The 21,319-nt window shown below is 45.3% G+C and overlaps 1 protein-coding gene across 4 annotated transcripts in view; it reads left to right on the forward strand.

The window, feature by feature from the left end:
• Positions 1-21,319, forward strand: part of nbeal2 (neurobeachin like 2) — a 93,397-nt gene that overhangs the window by 16,449 nt on the left and 55,629 nt on the right. For 2 of the 4 annotated variants that reach the window (XM_031904164.1, XM_031904167.1), the window contains exon 1: positions 11,763-12,004. The exons of the other annotated variants lie outside the window; for them this stretch is intronic. In XM_031904164.1, the coding sequence (XP_031760024.1) occupies positions 11,933-12,004 (72 nt within the window). In that variant the 5' untranslated portion in view covers positions 11,763-11,932. Of the gene's footprint in view, positions 1-11,762; positions 12,005-21,319 lie in introns of those variants that run through there. 4 annotated transcript variants of the gene reach the window in all.

Consider the following 21,319-nt stretch of genomic DNA (forward strand, 5'->3'; position numbering starts at 1 on the left):
GGGCGGAGATATCAGAGATGGATTCTCTCTATTTAATACAATATCATCTTCATAATCAGCCAAAATATGATTTTCTTATTGCTTGATCACCCCGGTAACCAGATTATTGTCTTTAAAAATAACTTGCTTCTTAATGAAATGAAAGAACCGAGTAACAGGAAATGCGCTCCCCCATGCAAAGGAAGTAGAAGCAGACACATGGGTTCCAGGAAATGCTCTCCCCCCATGCAAAGGAAGTAGAGACAGACACATGGGTTCCAGAAAATACACTCCCCCCATGCAAAGGAAGTAGAGACAGACACATGGGTTCCAGGAAATACGCTCCCCCCATGCAAAGGAAGTACAGACAGACACATGGGTTCCAGGGAATACACTCCCCCCATGCAAAGGAAGTAGAGACAGACACATGGGTTCCAGGGAATACACTCCCCCCTCCATGCAAAGGAAGTAGAGACAGACACATGGGTTCCAGGGAATACACTCCCCCCATGCAAAGGAAGTAGAGACAGACACATGGGTTCCAGGGAATACACTTCCCCCTATGCAAAGGAAGTAGAGACAGACACATGGGTTCCAGGAAATACACTCCCCCCCATGCAAAGGAAGTAGAGGCAGACACATGGGTTCCAGGGAATACACTCCCCCCATGCAAAGGAAGTAGAGACAGACACATGGGTTCCAGGGAATACACTCCCCCCTCCATGCAAAGGAAGTAGAGACAGACACATGGGTTCCAGGGAATACACTCCCCCCATGCAAAGGAAGTAGAGACAGACACATGGGTTCCAGGGAATACACTTCCCCCTATGCAAAGGAAGTAGAGACAGACACATGGGTTCCAGGGAATACACTCCCCCCTATGCAAAGGAAGTAGAGACAGACACATGGGTTCCAGGGAATACACTTCCCCCTATGCAAAGGAAGTAGAGGCAGACACATGGGTTCCAGGAAATGCTCTCCCCCCATGCAAAGGAAGTAGAGACAGACACATGGGTTCCAGGAAATACACTCCCCCAATGCAAAGGAAGTAGAGACAGACACATGGGTTCCAGGAAATGTGCTCCCCCCATGCAAAGGAAGTAGAGACAGACACATGGGTTCCAGGGAATACACTCCCCCCATGCAAAGGAAGTAGAGACAGACACATGAGTTCCAGGAAATACACCACCCCCCCCCCATTCAAAGGAAGTAGAGACAGACACATGGGTTCCAGGAAATACACTCCCCCCATGCAAAGGAAGTAGAGACAGACACATGAGTTCCAGGAAATACACTCCCCCCATGCAAAGGAAGTAGAGACAGACACATGGGTTCCAGGAAATACACTCCCCCCATGCAAAGGAAGTAGAGACAGACACATGAGTTCCAGGAAATACACCACCCCCCCCCCCCCCATTCAAAGGAAGTAGAGACAGACACATGAGTTCCAGGAAATACACTCCCCCCCCATGCAAAGGAGTAGAGACAGACACATGGGTTCCAGGAAATACACTCCCCCCATGCAAAGGAAGTAGAGACAGACACATACACAGTATACATTGCTATGCAATTAGACAGTAACATTTGCCCGGTAATTAATCAAATCCCTGCATATTCCCCGGGGGCATGCTCCTTCCTTATGATTGGTTATTCCCCATCTATCAGGCCCGTTAGTGTTACACAATCCCATTATATCTGTGCATTTGTCCTGCCCTGTCCCCACCTAAGTGTCAGGCTGGCTACTCTGCCCTTATATCTGAATGCAACATTTACCCAGAATGCCAAGGGGGTGTTTACCCTTCTAATAGGACTTTATTACATGGGATCATTTCTGCAGCTGCTTCTATTGCTGTGTGACTACCCGGCTGTGTCTTAATTTCAATGAAGGAACATTTCCTTGTGTCACTAATTATTCTGCAGAATAGGAAAGCACCGTCCCATTGCAGCAAATACATGAATTTAATTACATGTTTTATCACAGATCAGTCTTCCTGGGTTTGTAGGGTATTGTTTTATTTTCATTACTCACCATGTGCTGCTTAGCTAAGAGAGCAAATAAAAATACGTACTACGTTGTATTCATTGTATGTAGCAACTAAAGCCTTGTCTGGTTATGCTCATAATGAATGGCCCATTGTGCTGCTGTTCCTGCTGAATTGTGCTTAGTACAGGGAATCACTATGCTGCCATAGTTTTATGGTATCTCTCTGTACAGGCTATAAGCAAACTTAGGGGGCTGTTCCTGCTGAATTGTGCTTAGTACAGGGGAATCCCTATGCTGCCATAGTTTTATGGTATCTCTCTGTACAGGCTATGAGCAAACTTAGGGGGCTGTTCCTGCTGAATTGTGCTTAGTACAGGGGAATCCCTATGTGCCATAGTTTTATGGTATCTCTCTGTACAGGCTATGAGCAAACTTAGGGGGCTGTTCCTGCTGAATTGTGCTTAGTACAGGGGAATCCCTATGCTGCCATAGTTTATGGTATCTCTCTATATAGGCTATGAGCAATCTTAGGGGGCTGTTCCTGCTGAATTGTGCTTAGTACAGGGGAATCCCTATCCGGCCATAGTTTTATGGTATCTCTCTGTACAGGCTATGAGCAAACTTAGGGGGCTGTTCCTGCTGAATTGTGCTTAGTACATGGGAAACCCTATGTGCCATAGTATTATGGTATCTCTCTGTACAGGCTATGAGCAAACTTAGGGGGCTGTTCCTGCTGAATTGTGCTTAGTACAGGGGAATCCCTATGTGCCATAGTTTATGGTATCTCTCTGTACAGGCTATGAGCAAACTTAGGGGGCTGTTCCTGCTGAATTGTGCTTAGTACAAAGAAATTACCATGCTTATAGGTTGTTAGATAGTTGTGGTTGAGGATGTACGGTTCATTGCTCTCATATTCTATTTTATTCCTAGTAGATATTTTTTCCTAAAAAACTAGGCTTGTGCCTGATTTAGAGTGTATGTATGGGTCAGTACATTGGGCAGTTCCTGCAGAGTTGTTTACATGAAGGCCCTTCTGTGTGTAAGGTGAGCCGGGGATGGTGCGGATCTTGTCAATTATTAAAGGAGCTTCTCTTATAACAGTACAAATTATGCCACGTTCCTGGGCCTCCTATCTTTATCGCTCCATAGAAAACAATGCTGCCCCCTCTCCCCATAATCTGTGAAAAGAGCTAATGGTCCCCTCTCTGCCAAGAGCACCCTTAGCCCCCAATTGCCACCCAAGTGCCCTATTGGGCAATATGAACCCACTAGGGAAAGGGATGTCATAAAGCTAGCAGCACCCCCTAATAGCAGAGTTGGTACTGTCCTTGGATAATGCACTGCTGGGGTCCGAACCCATCTGCAACCCGCTAGAACTAGAACTCTTTGTTCTAGAACAGGACTACTTCTATCCGCCCTATAGCCATTGCTTCCCATATATATTTATAGGATAGGTAAATCTTTAAAATAAGTAAATGATGAGAGTTTTTTTGCAATCGCAAGGGTTAAAATACTGTCAATATGAATGAATTTTGTCACAACAGCGCCACCTGCTGGGCAGTTTCTGACCATGATGCTGTTGAGGACTTTTCAGAAAAAGGAAAGCGAGCTGCTCCGATGTTCTACTGCTTAGGAAAGATGTGAAAACAGTTATCTGAGGTTTCTAATGCTTTTCCTAACCAGAAGACCATCGGATCAGTTCTTTCTCTTCATCCTCCTCGCCAGCGTCATGGTCTGAAACTGACCAGCAGGTGTTTTGACATCATTTATTCATAAAGGCAGTACTTTAACCTTAATATCTTGGAATTAAAAAAATAAATAATGAATGTCAAATGCAAAAGTGCTCAGAATAGCACTCTCATCAATTTTACATTCATTTATTTTCAAGGTTTACTTATCCTTTATGGCGCTACAAGTGCCACCCCTGCAGTACCTACAATTTAATACTGTCTCCTTTTCATCTGTTTGGGCCCTCGGTGCTACAGTTACTTTAAAACAGAACAACTGGCCCAGAGCCCACAGATCTGTCACTCAGGGGGCCCGGGGCAGCGTGGGTAACCAATAAAGGCCCTTGGTACATAAGAGCTAATGACAGAGGGGTCTGGCAGTCAGGGCTCGGCCTGCTGCTCTCTGAAGTGTTTACCAATCTGCCCTGCTGAGCTCCGAGGCCTTTCACAGCCCATTAACAACAAATGTAGAGCAAAGTTCAGTAAATAGTGACCAGCGTAGCGCTCCCCGATGGCTGCTTGTTTGCTGCCTATTTATTAACTCTCCCGTGCCCAGAAACTGTCACTTTCACCTTTACTTGTCATACTGTCTATGTTCCATAAGGGGGAGCAGTCTATTGCTGTACACTTAATTTGCATGCTCTACCCCACTGACCAATGCCATCCCCAAGCTGAATAGTGGGCAGGGTTTAGTCCACAAGGAAATGTAGTAAATGGACTGATATTACTAAGTGTTGCAATGGGCTTTAACCTTTTTTTTGTAACCTTTTTGTTCCTTGTATACATGGTTAATGCCTTACCTAACTAAAAGTTTGTCTTGTTCTGCTTTCTATGTTGTAGCAGGTTTATAATTAGTTATTAAGTAGTACTAGAACCCCTCGGTGACTTCTAATATCCTTATCATTTACAGTAGGGGGTACATTATCCCTGTATAACTCAGTCTGCAGCCTTGTGCCTTTATATGGGCACAGAACCCCTCAGTGACTGCTAATATCCTTATCATTTACAGTAGGGGGTACATTACCCCTTATAATACATGAGTGATACTCAGAGTTCCCTGTATAACTCAGCCTGCAGCCTTGTGCCTTTATATGGGCACAGAACCCCTCAGTGACTGCTAATATCCTTATCATTTACAGTAGGGGTTACATTATCCCTTATAATACATGAGTGATACTCAGAGTTCCCTGTATAACTCAGCCTGCAGCCTTGTGCCTTTATATGGGCACAGAACCCCTCAGTGACTGCTAATATCCTTATCATTTACAGTAGGGGGTACATTACCCCTTATAATACATGAGTGATACTCAGAGTTCCCTGTATAACTCAGCCTGCAGCCTTGTGCCTTTATATGGGCACAGAACCCCTCAGTGACTGCTAATATCCTTATCATTTACAGTAGGGGGTACATTATCCCTTATAATACATGAGTGATACTCAGAGTTCCCTGTATAACTCAGCCTGCAGCCTTGTGCCTTTATATGGGCACAGAACCCCTCAGTGACTGCTAATATCCTTATCATTTACAGTAGGGGGTACATTATCCCTTATAATACATGAGTGATACTCAGAGTTCCCTGTATAACTCAGCCTGCAGCCTTGTGCCTTTATATGGGCACAGAACCCCTCAGTGACTGCTAATATCCTTATCATTTACAGTAGGGGGTACATTATCCCTTATAATACATGAGTGATACTCAGAGTTCCCTGTATAACTCAGCCTGCAGCCTTGTGCCTTTATATGGTCACAGAACCCCACAGTGACTGCTAATATCCTTATCATTTACAGTAGGGGGTACATTATCCCTTATAATACATGAGTGATACTCAGAGTTCCCTGTATAACTCAGCCTGCAGCCTTGTGCCTTTATATGGTCACAGAACCCCACAGTGACTGCTAATATCCTTATCATTTACAGTAGGGGGTACATTATCCCTTATAATACATGAGTGATACTCAGAGTTCCCTGTATAACTCAGCCTGCAGCCTTGTGCCTTTATATGGGCACAGAACCCCTCAGTGACTGCTAATATCCTTATCATTTACAGTAGGGGGTACATTATCCCTTATAATACATGAGTGATACTCAGAGTTCCCGGTAAAACTCAGCCTGCAGCCTTGTGCCTTTATATGGGCACAGAACCCCTCAGTGACTGCTAATATCCTTATCATTTACAGTAGGGGGTACATTATCCCTTATAATACATGAGTGATACTCAGAGTTCCCTGTATAACTCAGCCTGCAGCCTTGTGCCTTTATATGGGCACAGAACCCCTCAGTGACTGCTAATATCCTTATCATTTACAGTAGGGGGTACATTATCCCTTATAATACATGAGTGATACTCAGAGTTCCCTGTATAACTCAGCCTGCAGCCTTGTGCCTTTATATGGGCACAGAACCCCTCAGTGACTGCTAATATCCTTATCATTTACAGTAGGGGGTACATTATCCCTTATAATACATGAGTGATACTCAGAGTTCCCTGTATAACTCAGCCTGCAGCCTTGTGCCTTTATATGGGCACAGAACCCCTCAGTGACTGCTAATATCCTTATCATTTACAGTAGGGGGTACATTATCCCTTATAATACATGAGTGATACTCAGAGTTCCCTGTATAACTCAGCCTGCAGCCTTGTGCCTTTATATGGGCACAGAACCCCTCAGTGACTGCTAATATCCTTATCATTTACAGTAGGGGGTACATTATCCCTTATAATACATGAGTGATACTCAGAGTTCCCTGTATAACTCAGCCTGCAGCCTTGTGCCTTTATATGGGCACAGAACCCCTCAGTGACTGCTAATATCCTTATCATTTACAGTAGGGGGTACATTATCCCTTATAATACATGAGTGATACTCAGGGTTCCCTGTATAGAACTGCACACCTTACAAAATGAATAAAGAATTCCTATTAAAGGGCTTTCCCATCACCTATAATATTTTCCTTGTGACGTGACTTTGGAAATACAAATCACTGCATATGTTTTAGCTCTGGAGAGTTGCATTATTGCCGGTGGGGCAGCATTGCAGGAGATTAGTCGCCCCCAGTAGCACAGATTTATTGCGAGTGACTAATCTCCAGGTGTGCCAGTACCCTAAAGGTTAATCTGCCCCTCCTTGTGGTTTCTCCCAACCATTGTCTGCCTTTTCTTCCCATACCCTCCCTTTATGACCTCCTGTCGTCTGAAAATCAGCTGACTACAAATGGGCGTGGCCATGGGCGTGGCCAGCTCAAAACAGCCAAGCAAAGCAGGAACAGATTGCATTTACAGTTCGTACAGACTCGTCTACCTGTAGGGTTTCCCATAGCAGTAGGGAAATTTTAACAGGGAAAGTGTAATATTGTTACTGCGACAAATTTATAAAGCTGAGTTTAGTTTCCCTTAAAGTACCAGTATCACCAGTACATAGTGTTCTTTAGAGAGCTGTGAATGGCAGTGTAAGTGCTAACCATTGCCATCTGCCCAGGTTCTGTTCTGTTGAGTAAATTTCTGTTGCCATTTTGCCCTATAACCTTCCCCGTTTTGCCCTACCGTCTGCCCTTTTGCCCTACAATCTTCCCCATTTGCCCTACCGTCTGCCCTTTTGCCCTATAACCTTCCCCGTTTTGCCCTACCGTCTGCCCTTTTGCCCTACAATCTTCCCCCATTTGCCCTACCGTCTGCATTTTTGCCCTATAACCTTCCCCGTTTTGCCCTACCGTCTGCCTTTTTGCCCTACAATCTTCCCCTTTTTGCCCTACAATCTTCCCCCATTTGCCCTATAACCTTCCCCGTTTTGCCCTACCGTCTGCCCCTTTTTGCCCTACAATCTTCCCCCATTTGCCCTACCGTCTGCCCTTTTGCCCTACAATCTTCCCCTATTTGCCCTACCGTCTGCCTTTTTGCCCTATAACCTTCCCCGTTTTGCCCTGTCGTCTGCCCATTTGCCCTACCGTCTGCCCTTTTGCCCTATAACCTTTCCCTTTTTGCCCTACCGTCTGCCCTTTTGCCCTATAACCTTTCCCTTTTTGCCCTACCGTTTGCCCTGTTGCCCTATCACCTCGGAATGCAAATACTCCATCTTGTGGCTTTTAATTCTTCTCCATCTCAGATCAGGGCACATTTCTTGGATTTACTATAAACTGGCTGATAGTTTGGAAGCTGGAAAGATTCTCTGGCCCTTTAAGAGGAAGCCGAGCAATAGGTGCCTCTCCTCTAGCTCTTTCCTTTGCTCAGTGTTTGGGTCGCTGGGTGGAGTTGGTTCAGTCAGAAAGTGGAGCAGATTGGTGCGGTTTGTTATGTGAAGACATTTGTGGTTGCAATTTATGTTATACTGACATCATATTATTATGCAAGCTTTAATAGTGGTTTGTTTGCCCTTTATTTTCCTAGTGGTGGTAGTGGAAAGCTTCTAGAAGGAAAATAATATGCCTACCCCCCAGATTTTTCATAAGCTGGCACTAAATGGTAATTCTGAGAGGGTTCCGGGGTGCCTTAGGCTTTTCAGAAACTGCAATAAAAGTGGCCAATCAACGTGGAGGTTAAGGAATATGAGTAATGGTTGCCATACACGTTGCAAGGTCAGCAAATGAGTGGATCTTCTCCCATTATGCCAACCTAAGATGGACAATATTGGGATAATTTGATTGTTTAAACGATCCGTCAACCCAAAAAATATTTTTTGGCCTAATAAAAGATAATTCTAAGCAACTTTCCAATATGTCAGGCTGCTGCCTTGTGTTACATTGTTTCATATGCCAGTGCCCCCAGGGCAGGGAATAGAAAAGGACCAGCACTGCAACATAGCAATTATATATACAGATAACTATTTCATTATTTGTAATCATTAATTAACAGATTGCCACACCCCCAACCATGTGGAAGAAATGGGGTGGAGCTTAGCATGGTGAGCAGATTATTGCCATGGCCCAGTTTTTATATTTGAATATTGTGTGTTGTTATGGAATTGTACATTCAGTGTATTGCCCTGTTAGGTATATAAATAGCAATTAGATTATTGCCCCCAGAGAGTAAAGTACACTCCCCCCTATAATAATGTACAGCAAGACAGTAGGGCTCATCATGTTCTGCACAAAGTGCTGTATCTGCCTTAGTAACGTGGGTCGGGGATACCATATTGCTTGCTCAGCATGGACATGTATGGCCTGAGCAGATCATCAGTGGGTGCTCAGTACTAATATGCCCTGCTGTATCAGCTGCCCTCCCAATCCCTAGAGAGCAAACGTGGGAAATGTGAGTGTGTGAAATGAAAGTGCCTTGTTGTTGTTTTGTTATGCGGTTGTGCAAATCGGTGCCGTTCGGAAGAAGAAAGGAGATGTGTCAGCACAAGCAGAATGGGTCGCACGCACGTTATCACCACAATATCCTGCGCGGGTGCAGCACACTCATCAGATAGTTATCTGGTAGGGAGGGTCACCTTTGTACTGTGTCATGGTGCGACCCGGCTTTGGTTCCATAAGCCCACATACATTCTCCATCCCTGCCCATTGCGCAATTCCTGCGCCGCATTTCATGCATGGCTGCCATTGCCTTTGTGCCTTCGGCAAACCTTGCTCCAGTGACCCTATGGATTTCACTTATTCCCCCTATAGCTCTGCCACTAAAGGGCATACAAACCCTCAGAACAAATCTAGACACTGGCAGGGCAGTGGGTTCTTTCTATCACAGAGTAGCGGAAGGTTCCGCCCTGACACGTAGTGTGTACATAGTTTATAGAAAGAATCAGGTAAAGCCAGTATTAATATATAAATATATATACGGTATAATCCCAGGGTTTAGCCCAAATACCGCTGGGTGTGAGTTTGCTGGGTTAGCGGGTTCATTTATTGTGCTTTGGATCAGTCACAAGTTAAAGGGAACAGCTGCCGGTTCTGTTTGATGCATTCATCTGACTTACAACACTATATGGCCACGGCTATCTTTTCTAATTAGTGGAATCGGCTAATTTGGGCACCATCATGGCTAACACTGCACAAACATTTGCTATAGAATGGGTCTTACTAAAGAGCTTGGTGACTTTTAATGTGGTGCCATGGTAGGGTGCCGCCTTTCCAACAATTCTTTGTCCAAGTTCTGCCCAAATGGAGCAGCCTGGGGTAACTGTAAGTAAACCGACTATGGATTGGTTGGTCCCACAAACAAATAGAAAGGATCCTCCAAGGACCAAGAGGTACAGTGCCTAAAAATGATATGCCCTTATTGTTCCATAATGCCATGGGTTTCCACACTAAAGCCTAGTGTCACCATGCACTATCCACACTTGTTGGAAAGGCAGAAGCCTATGATGGCACCACATAGTAGGTTACTGAGCTCTTGGTGTAAAGGTTTCTGCCAGTGGTCTCTGGAGCATTGGAAACTTGTTCCTTGGCATGATTGTACTACACCATCGGGCTCTCTGATTGAGAAGTCTGGGGTTTGTGGATGCCAGCAATAAACTACCTGCCTAAATGCCTAATGTTGGTGGAGGAGAAATGAATTGTCTTTGGTTTCACTAAAAGCAGTTCTGTGCTTCCTACTTTGTGGAACAGTTTGGGGGCCTTTCCTGTGTCAGCACAATAATGCCCCCACGCACAAAGCCACCGATCAGTACCGATAAAAAGAACCTGACTGCACAGAGCCCTGACCTTAACCCAATCGAACCCCTAGCATGGCTTGAACCCCAGTATTGGTGCCCAACCTCACTAATGCTCTAATGCTCTGGCTGAATGGAAGCAAATCCCACCAACAACGTTCCAACATATAGTGGGAACCTGCACAGAAGAGTAAGGGCTGTTATAGCAGCAAAGGGAGGGGCAATTTCATATAAATGCCCTTGGCTGGGGTTGAGATGTTGGACAGGCAGGGGTCCAGATACTTTTGCCCAACTTAAAATAAGCCGAAGCTAAAGGACCTGAAATGACTCTCTTGTGCTTATTATATATATATATATATATATATATATATATATATAAATGAAGAACAGAGTGCCGCACACACATATATATATATACAGGAACAAACGGAGCACACCCTATTAAAGTTCAAATGCCCAGGGTGCTAGCAAAAATATATAAAGCAAGACAGTGAGCTGCACACACCAGGACTTGGCAAAAAAATGATAAGTTTATTTAAGCAAAGAAATCCAACATTTCGACACTAACTGTGCTCTTCCTCAGGGAAAAAAACGGGTTTTTTCCCTGAGGAAGAGCACAGTTAGTGCTCGAAACGTTGGATTTCTTTGCTTAAATAAACTTATCATTTTTTTGCCAAGTCCTGGTGTGTGCAGCTCACTGTCTTGCTTTATATATATATATATATATATATATAGGGGCCTAGCAATGGTGGCGTAACTGCATGGCATCTTTGTGGGAATGAGCCCAGTTCAGTCTGATGGTGCAGGCTTTTCCTGGCAATCTGTGCTGAGTACAGAGGGCATACCTATGGTGCCACAGTATTCATTCCATGTATTTCTTGTGCCAAAAAAGCAAACTCATTAATTAATGCCCTCTACTGGCCAATACGTGCTTTGCTTTATAAAGGAATTCTGTCCCATTACATTGCCGGTAGTTTTTAGAGATCCGTCTTTATTATCTGGGCTGGCCTATCCCTGAACCCCGCGATGTTCATAGAGGAGTGATTGGGCTATTTCCATTCCTGTCAGTGCTCCGACCTGCCTGGCCCTTTGGTGGGGGCTATGGAGAAGCTCCTTTTGGTTTGGGGTGCCCTATTAACCACAGACCTTGCCACTTCCCAACCATAGGGGCAAAGCCCAATTGAGCCCCCCTGTCTGTGCAACAGGTGCCCTGGGTGAGGAAAGGAAACTTGTTGGAAGTGGAAGCAGTAAAAGTGCTTTCAATTGCACTTCCCTAATGTTCAACAGCCTTTCTCTTGTCCTGACTGCACCCACCTAATAGGCTTACTGTTCAGCCTGTTGGGGGGGCTTTTAGTTGGAGAGGAGCCCCTCGGTGGGACCCAGTGGGAGTTGGTGCTCTGAGCTGTGTGTTCCTCCTGTTGCAGCCGTGGTTTGCTTGTACCAATAACAGAGGAAGTGTTACTGTCGGCTGCTGTGACTGTGCATTTCCTGGCCTCCGCTTCTTTATTTCTTCTCTCATTCCTTCACTCTGGCCCTTTCCTTCATGCCCGAGGCTGCATGCTTCTGGCCCGGACTTACTTGGTCTCATCCTACCGACCTCACCTGGACTTAGGTTGCACCCACATGCCTGCTCTTCAGCCTCCCTGTGTACATTGAGAGATGTCTGTGTGCAACACGGTCCCGGGGGTGATGGAGCACTGTGAATGGGAGATAGCGCTGCACCCCAACAAGGTAAGGGTGTGTGGGTAATTTGTATTTATACATATTCCCCCATTTCATTGCTGTGTGACCTGTAACATCCCTTCATGGTGTTCCACAGAAAGTTCACCCAAGCAATGGAATATATAGGGGGTCTCATCCCTTTAATGATAGCCATATATAAAAAACCCCTAGCTGCATGGCTGCTGGGCATTTATAACCCCCCCCCCCCGCTATGGCTGCTGGCCATTTATTAAACCCCCTAGCTGCGTGACTGCTGGCAATTTATAAAACTCCCTAGCTGCGTGACTGCTGGCTATTTATAAAACCCCCCTAGCTGCGTGACTGCTGGCCATTTATTAAACTCCCTAGCTGCATGGCTGCTGGCTATTTATAAAGCCCCCTAGTTGCGTGACTGCTGGCCATTTATTAAACCCCCTAGCTGCATGGCTGCTGGCTATTTATAAAACCCCCGTAGCTGCGTGACTGCTGGCCATTTATTAAACCCCCTAGCTGCATGGCTACTGGCTATTTATAAAACCCCCCTAGCTGCATGACTGCTGGCCATTTATTAAACTCCCTAGCTGCGTGACTGCTGGCCATTTATAAAACCCCCTAGCTGCGTGACTGCTGGCCAATTATAAAACCCCCTAGCTGCATGGCTGCTGGCCATTTATTAAAACCCCTAGCTGCATGACTCCTGGCTATTTATAAAACCCCCTATTTACATGGCTGCAGGCCATTTATTAACCCCCCTCTAGCTGCGTGGCTGCTATTTATAAAACCCCGTAGCTGCAAGGTTTCTGGCCTTTTATAAAACCCCCTAGCTGCATGGCCTATTATTAATGAGCACTTGCACCTGTATAAGGCTGCAGTGCTCTCTCTATAGCCATACAGTATGTATATATGCACATATAATGGTGGGATTTCACAGCAGGTAGTAAAAGGGGGTGAGGGTTTTGACCCTATTTGGGATGGCTTGCACCTGATGTACAGCAGCCCCCTACAGCCGTGCCCAGCTACTATCCCATGCGCAGAGACTGCTTCCTTGTTGCCAGTGAAGTGGAACCTGTCTGTAGAAGCCGCTTCAGTTTGAAAGGTCATTTTCTCAGTCACGGTGACATCAGCGGGGCCAGTGATCTCATTGATTGGGGAGGGTGCGGCTCTGAGAAGCTCTGGTGCTCATGTGTGTGATTAAACCCGGTGCCTTGCAGATGTACTAAGGGCCAGCAGCCCTGGGCCCCGAGCACTAAGTGTCCAATCCATGGCCCTTTGGCTATAAATGGGGAGCCCTTTATATATGTTTGTACAGTTACTTTATCAGAGGTTTATGAGTGTATTCCTATAGAACTCTGCTTCCTGTTCTTTGTGTTCTTGTGCCCCCACCCCCGGCACTATGGGGGGTATAACCCAATTTGTACCTGCAGTACCACTATCCACCTGCTGCCAGCAGCAGATTCCTTTTATAGGGAACATATGAGATGAAAATTATTTTACATGAAGCATCTCAGAAATGGCAGGAGAGGGAGAAGCTGACAGTTGCCCTTTAAATGTGACACTGCTAGTAGACATGACAGCGGCCGAGCCAAGCAGTATGGCAGCTCCCATTGTGCCTTCACACTGAACTGGGCTTTGACAGAGGAAATACAATTGCAGATAAACACTTATGCTTATAATTTCCAAGCCGGATATATGAGACAGTTAACGTTTATTCAACAATTATAAGGTGCCAAACCCCACCTCCCTGTATGTTAGTGTGAGTGGCGCAGAACTGCGAGCAGGGAAACCACAGATCAGACTGAGATACTTTGTACTGATAGTGACACAGATAGTGACACCATAGGCTTATTGTCAGCGCTTCCTTTCTCATTTAAAGGCAAAGAGATCCTTTTCAATAGGGAGAGTCTTGTGACTCTCTGACCTCTTCATTGGGAAGTTTCATGGCTCAGAACCCACTGTTACTTGCAGTACACACTTTTACCTGTGGTCAGTGGCTGATAATTGCCATAGACCACAGCAGAACAGCGCCACCTCTGATCTGAGTGTTGAATTGAATAGCTGAATGCCTACAAAATTGTCTGTGTCTATGTGTCCTGACTTGTGGGGCAACCACCAGGAATATGGGGGGGCCCATACTGCTAAGGTAGCAGGGCCCTCCCCCAAATTATTAGCCCATCAGTCAGGACCCCCTTGATGCCAGGAGGGGTCAGTGATGTTCAGGGGTGTGCTTGAGATTTTGGGGGCAGCGCTATGATGTAACTCTAGGGGCCTCATTTACTAGCCCAGGGGGGCAAGTGCTAAGAGGTGCCCCTTAGTGCTCATTTAACTGAACCTGTGCCCCCTGTCCCCTCAGGCTGGTTACTCTCTGCATGGAGTGCAAAGAACAGTGTCTAGAGATGAGAGGCACCCACAGCTATTCGCCCAATACTTTAGCCAGTGCAAAAAATGCCCAATCGCGGCGGTTCCAATTTGGCTCTGGCCTACAGATGGCACCCCCAAGGCCCCCCAGCTGCTCACTGCAGCACGCCGGCTCTCATTTTAGGTGCCACCGAGGAATATTGCACGTATTTCCAGGGAATGGGGGTGTGTGCACAGAACATTGGGATATAAATCAGAATATTTCATCACTCACAGAGCAGATTGCCAACAATGTCAGTATTCACCTACGGCAGCCTGTAAGGCTCGAATACTTTGGTGCAGCCGGGCACATTCCTTCCCCGAGGAGCTGATTATGTTTATCACCCCCCCCCCCCCCCACACACACATGTGTTGCTTTGTATCTGGCCTGATTGGGGCCCATCTCCCTGTCCCAGGCACTTGGGAATGTACTTTTATTAAATGTACTAACTGATCCACATCTTAAAGGGGAACTCCGGCTTCTGAACCAAACCAAAATTTGTTAAAGAGCCCCACACAACACAGAAACCCCTAATATACCTATCACTGTAATTTGTTCCTTCAAAAAGTATGAATCAATACCATTTTATATGCTGAAATCCAGCTGCAAAACAGCTCTTCTCTTTCTGCATCATTTGAAATCCTGGCAGGGGAGGAGGGACTAAAACACTGATGTTACAAATTGTAACAATTTCTCCACAGCTTACAGCAGTGATCCCCAACCTGTGGTTCTGGGGCAACATGTTGCTCCCCAACCCCTTGGATGTTGCACCCAGTGGCCTCAAAGCAAGTGCTTATTTTTGAATTTCTGGTTGAGAAAAGTTTTGGTTTTATAAAAAAAAAAAAAAAGATCAGCAGGGGAACAGGGGGCGGGGCTTAGGGAACTGTTCCAAACCATATTATTCCATTAAAAATCTTGAAAAGGATGTATATTTTTCATTTCAGTGGCTTGAAATTATGTTTACTTTTCAAAAAGCTTAAGTTGTGTTTGGGTGGAGTTCCCCTTTAACCTGTATAGCACAGGTTTCCAGCTGTCCATTTGGGCTTGAATAACATTACACCTGCTTGTTTATTCTATCCTCAGCTCCTCAGTCATAAAGCAATTGGCTCATAAATGCCTTATCTCTTATTTGCTCTCCAGCCTGAGCCCTCATCCTCCCCAGCTCCAAAGGAATAACTTTCTACACTGCATTTTGCAGCCTCAATATAGAAAACTATTCCAGCATAGGTATTCCCCTGTACTAAGCACAATTCAGCAGGAACAGCCCCCTAAGTTTGCTCATAGCCTGTACAGACAGATACCATAAAACTATGGCGGCATAGGGATTCCCCTGTACTAAGCACAATTCAGCAGGAACAGCCCCCTAAGTTTGCTCATAGTCTGTACAGAGAGATACCATAAACTATGGCAGCATAGGGATTCCCCTGTACTAAGCACAATTCAGCAGGAACAGCCCCCTAAGTTTGCTCATAGCCTGTACAGAGAGATACCATAAAACCATAGCAGCATAGCAATTCCCCTGTACTAAGCACAATTCTGCAGGAACAGCCCCCTAAGTTTGCTCATAGCCTGTACAGAGAGATACCATAAAACCATAGCAGCATAGCAATTCCCCTGTACTAAGCACAATTCTGCAGGAACAGCCCCCTAAGTTTGCTCATAGCCTGTACAGAGAGATACCATAAAACTATGGCACATAGGGATTCCCCTGTACTAAGCACAATTCAGCAGGAACAGCCCCCTAAGTTTGCTCATAGCCTGTACAGAGAGATACCATAAAACTATGGCAGCATAGGGATTCCCCTGTACTAAGCACAATTCAGCAGGAGCAGCCCCCTAAGTTTGCTCATAGCCTGTACAGAGAGATACCATAAAACCATAGCAGCATAGCAATTCCCCTGTACTAAGCACAATTCTGCAGGAACAGCCCCCTAAGTTTGCTCATAGCCTGTACAGAGAGATACCATAAAACTATGGCAGCATAAGGATTCCCCTGTACTAAGCACAATTCAGCAGGAACAGCCCCCTAAGTTTGCTCATAGCCTGTACAGAGAGATACCATAAAACTATGGCACATAGGGATTCCCCTGTACTAAGCACAATTCAGCAGGAACAGCCCCCTAAGTTTGCTCATAGCCTGTACAGAGAGATACCATAAAACTATGGCACATAGGGATTCCCCTGTACTAAGCACAATTCTGCAGGAACAGCCCCCTAAGTTTGCTCATAGCCTGTACAGAGAGATACCATAAAACTATGGCAGCATAGCAATTCCCCTGTACTAAGCACAATTCTGCGGGAACAGCCCCCTAAGTTTGCTCATAGCCTGTACAGAGAGATACCATAAAACTATGGCACATAGGGATTCCCCTGTACTAAGCACAATTCAGCAGGAACAGCCCCCTAAGTTTGCTCATAGCCTGTACAGAGAGATACCATAAAACTATGGCAGCATAGGGATTCCCCTGTACTAAGCACAATTCAGCAGGAACAGCTCCCTAAGTTTGCCCATAGCCTGTACAGAGAGATACCATAAAACCATAGCAGCATAGCAATTCCCCTGTACTAAGCACAATTCTGCAGGAACAGCCCCCTAAGTTTGCTCATAGCCTGTACAGAGAGATACCATAAAACTATGGCACATAGGGATTCCCCTGTACTAAGCACAATTCTGCAGGAACAGCCCCCTAAGTTTGCTCATAGCCTGTACAGAGAGATACCATAAAACTATGGCAGCAGTAGAGCTGAGTATTTCTGTTACCCTCTGGGCGCCCATAGAGTTAGAGACTAGTATTACCCTCGGGCGCCTCTATATTGAAGGTGTTTGTTTCTGCGGCTCAGGCACGTGCAAGCCACACTGTTATTGGCTAAACAGCCATGGGCGGTTGTGCAAACACAGCGGCTAAGTGAGGTGGAACTACATTACCTACGCTGTGCTACAGGAATTCACATACTGGGACTATGCAGGTGGCAATATCCCGGCCCCTTGGGCTGCACCATATTCCTCTGTATTCTGCTGCCGGAGGTGTATTTACGGCGGCACAAGATTCCTTCCTGGCCCCTGAATGGCCTGATAATTGGTCCTTAAATCAATGGCTACTGGTTTAATACTAATGAAAGCAGCATTACTCCTTTCTGTTCTCTCCACCCAACTGCAGCTTTTAGAATTTCAATCAACTTTGCAATATACATTTAAAAAAATGCACCTTTTTCATGATTTGTAATGTAATAATAATAATATGGTTTGGAACAGTTCCCTAAGCCCTGCCCCCTGTTCTCCTGCTTTGCATCCCAGTGCAATGCATTGTGGGTTATGTAGTTCCTGCATGCTGTCTGTAAGCTGTGGAGAAGTTGTTACAACTTGTAACATGAATGTTTTAGTCCCTCCTCCCCTGCCAGGATTTCAAATGATGCAGAAAGGGAAGAACGGTTTTGCAGCTGGATTTCAGCATATAAATGTATTTATACTGTTTGAAGGAACAGATTACAGTGATAGGTATATTAGGGGTTTCTGCGTTGTGTGGTTAGGAAGTTAGATTTCCCCTTTAAAACAATGTAACAGAAGTCACTTCTTTAAATCTGCTAATGAGAAGTGAGAACCAGCAGTGCAGAGAATACAAACAGCTAGACAAACACTGCTTTCAGTTGCTGATGTTACCAATGACACATACAAATAACTGTATACCCAGTGAGAATGAGGAATGAATGGATATTGGGAGGTTGCTTAGTATTGCATTTTCTTTTAGTAGGTAAAAGCAGTTTTTGGGGTGAAGTTCCCCTTTAATTCTAAGGTGCATATCCTCTGTAATTTTCTTATTGAAGGTTTTTGCTCTCTGTGATTTGTTTATTGATTTTCAGAGCCTGGGGCTTCAGATCCCAAATTATATCACAGTTCCTTAATCCGCGCCTGTGGTGTCTTGCCCACGCTGCGCTGCAATTGGTTCAGGCTGCCGTACACATGGTATTTATACTCTATACAAGAGCTCACAATAATAAAGATGTCAGGGAAATGAGCATTCCTGCTCAGCATGTGAATTCCTGTCTGATACCTGGATAAAAAGAAAATGGCAAGAATCTTGGATGCCCGCAGGCTGTGGGATTGGTCACTGGGGCTTGGCTGCGAGCCATATATATTTATATATATATATTTTATAATGTTTATGACTAGGCTGGACTGATCTGTGTAGAACTTTAAAGGGGACATTATAGGAAATATCCCCCATAAATTAACCCATGATGAATGGCAAGTGAATTTTAATTCTGGCTACAAAGCATTGCTACTTTTTAATAATGACTTTTAATTGGAGTGCCCCCATAGATCCTCAGTTCTGTGGGTGTGGCCTAAGGGTCCTTCCCCAGAAGCACAGAAGGATGTGGCTAGCCAATCATAGCTCTGCCTTTACACAGGGAAAAGATCAACTGCAGTCCCCTGTCAGGTCTGCTGAGCACAAGAGAGGGATTGGCTGGCATCCTTCCAGGGCAAAGGCCCCACAGACTTGTATGTATGTATGTATAACTTTATTTATAAAGCGCCACAAGGGTACGCAGCGCTGTACAATCTTACAATATACACAATTACACATAGGGAGGACAAGTGATATAATAAATAAATACAATAAATATAAATGCACAGGAAATAAGTGCCATGTGGTATGAGACACAGTAGGAAGGAGGTCCCTGCCCCGTAGAGCTTACAATCTAAGTGAATTGAATGTAAACCTTGTAGGTGCCATAGAAGTCAGTAGGGGTGAGTAGGGGTGCTTTAGTGTTGAATACTCCTGAAACCAATGTGCCAAAAGTGACCAAAATAGGGGTCATTAATTACCTGCAGTGCAGGATGCAAAGTCCAAAAACAGTCACAATCCACCATGTTTTTGCAGTTTTTCAGCCAGACCTCGGACAGAAGTGCTCTATGTAGAAGCACCAAGGGGCCCACTCTCGCACCCCTGAGTGCTCTTATAGTTCTGTTTTTAAACTGCTGTCCTGACCCCCATGAAAGGCATATTATCCCAGACATTCAAGCTTCTGTTTATGAATTAAGGGGGTAGCGTAGCATTACACCACAGAAGTGGGGTAACTTAAAGACTACCTTTTGGAGCACTCGTCCAGCAACTGATCTGAAAACTAGCACTTATATTGTAGTGTCACCCACTGTGACCTATAGCACTTATATTTGTGTCTGTAAGTTACCCTCCCATATAGATTGTAAGCTCTACGGGACAGGGACCTCCATCCTCTTGTGTCTTTGACTCCTATCGCAACTATATCTTTTATTTGTGTTTATTGTAATACTTTGTATTTATCTACTATCTTCATAACCCCCTGTTTGTATTAACGTATTCTACAGTACAGCGCTGCGTCCATAAGTAGCACTTTATAAATAAAGATACACATACATACAAGTATTAAGACTTTTGCTGCAATGGATAGCACTTTAGCCACTCGATTTCTCAGCCGCCTTGGGGCAGCTATTTTCCCTTGCATTCCTCTCTCCTTTATCAGCAGCTGTAATTTACTGGGGCAAGTCATAACAACTGTGTTATCCCTATCCCTGCCAGGAACATGTCTTCCTTTCTATCAAGGTTCGGGGAGTTGTACACAAACTGCGATGTGCATTACATTTCCACTGTCCCTTTAAACGCAAGATGAGATGATTTTGTTAGTTCTCCTGCCTAGGTGCCGTGCTGCGTGTACATCCCCCCGTACCTGCAGCCCTATAGGGGCCGGTTCTAGGGTTTGGGAAATCACTTTAGTACATGTGGTTAGAGAAGGAAGAGGTTCTGCAATGGTACAAGGGGGTGATGCTGGCGTTGGGCAATGGCTGCCCGGGTAACATTGTTTTTTGGCTCGTTCTGCAGGGCAGGATGTTGCACTTGCAAGACAGTTTCCAGTTCATGCAGGGCAACCTTTATTTACAGCTCTTGGGTATCTATGGCCCCCACTGTCTGTGCAACAAAGTGTAATATTATGAAATAATGTAACGTTTGGGGGAAGTGATTAAATTCTGTGTTACAGTGCCTTATTGTGCCAGCTCGGGGGTCTGTATGTACTGGTACCCATGTGACTCTGTTTCCTCTCTGTCTTGCTTTATGGCAGGGATCTAGAGATATAAGGAGTCACTTACAAAGATCCCGGGCAGCAGGGCAAGAGTGTGCCCCTGAGTGCTCATACAGATAGCACATTTTCCCAGGATCTGGTTGTGCTCTACCCCTCTCATCAGATAGTAACATAGGTGGTAAATACGGGTGCAACCGCTGCCTGCATCCACCACTGCATGTCTTAATGAGGCAGGTAGGCCTCCTCCCCCCCCACCCCTCATGAATACAGTGTCCCCCATTAATTGTCATACAGATCAGATCTGTTGTTGGTGTGTGTGTGTGTCTGTTTTGTGCCAGTAGGTGTAACAGCTTGTGTTATGTTTATTGTTCAAGGGACAGTAGAATTTACAAACTGTTTCCTTTTATGTTGTAATATTCACTGAGCTCGGTCTGTACCGGCCTAGGTTACAGTGCGATAAGCTTATTGCCCCACCTTAGGGGAAATTGTTGCAATAGCAATTGTATAACTCAAATTTCCTTACTGGGGGTCGTGGTATTAACATACAGAGCTCTTCTTTTGAGGGCAGTCAGGGACCATTGCTGTGCTGAACCATCTGTGAATGGAATAGCGTTGAGAACCATGGCAAATGTACCTGTTTATTATACAGTGGGGATAATAGCCTCTGGGAAGGGACTGTGGCTGTGGGATAGCAGGTATAGTAGGGAGAGATGGTGCCTATAGTAGCAGTGGGGGGGGATAATAGCCTCTGGGAAGGGACTGGGGCTGTGGGATAGCAGGTATAGTAGGGAGAGATGGTGCCTATAGTAGCAGTGGGGGGATAATAGCCTCTGGGAAGGGACTGGGGCTGTGGGATAGCAGGTATAGTAGGGAGAGATGGTGCCTATAGTAGC

This window comes from Xenopus tropicalis, chromosome 6 (assembly GCF_000004195.4).
Source record: "Xenopus tropicalis strain Nigerian chromosome 6, UCB_Xtro_10.0, whole genome shotgun sequence".
In the NCBI taxonomy this organism is placed as follows: domain Eukaryota; kingdom Metazoa; phylum Chordata; class Amphibia; order Anura; family Pipidae; genus Xenopus; species Xenopus tropicalis.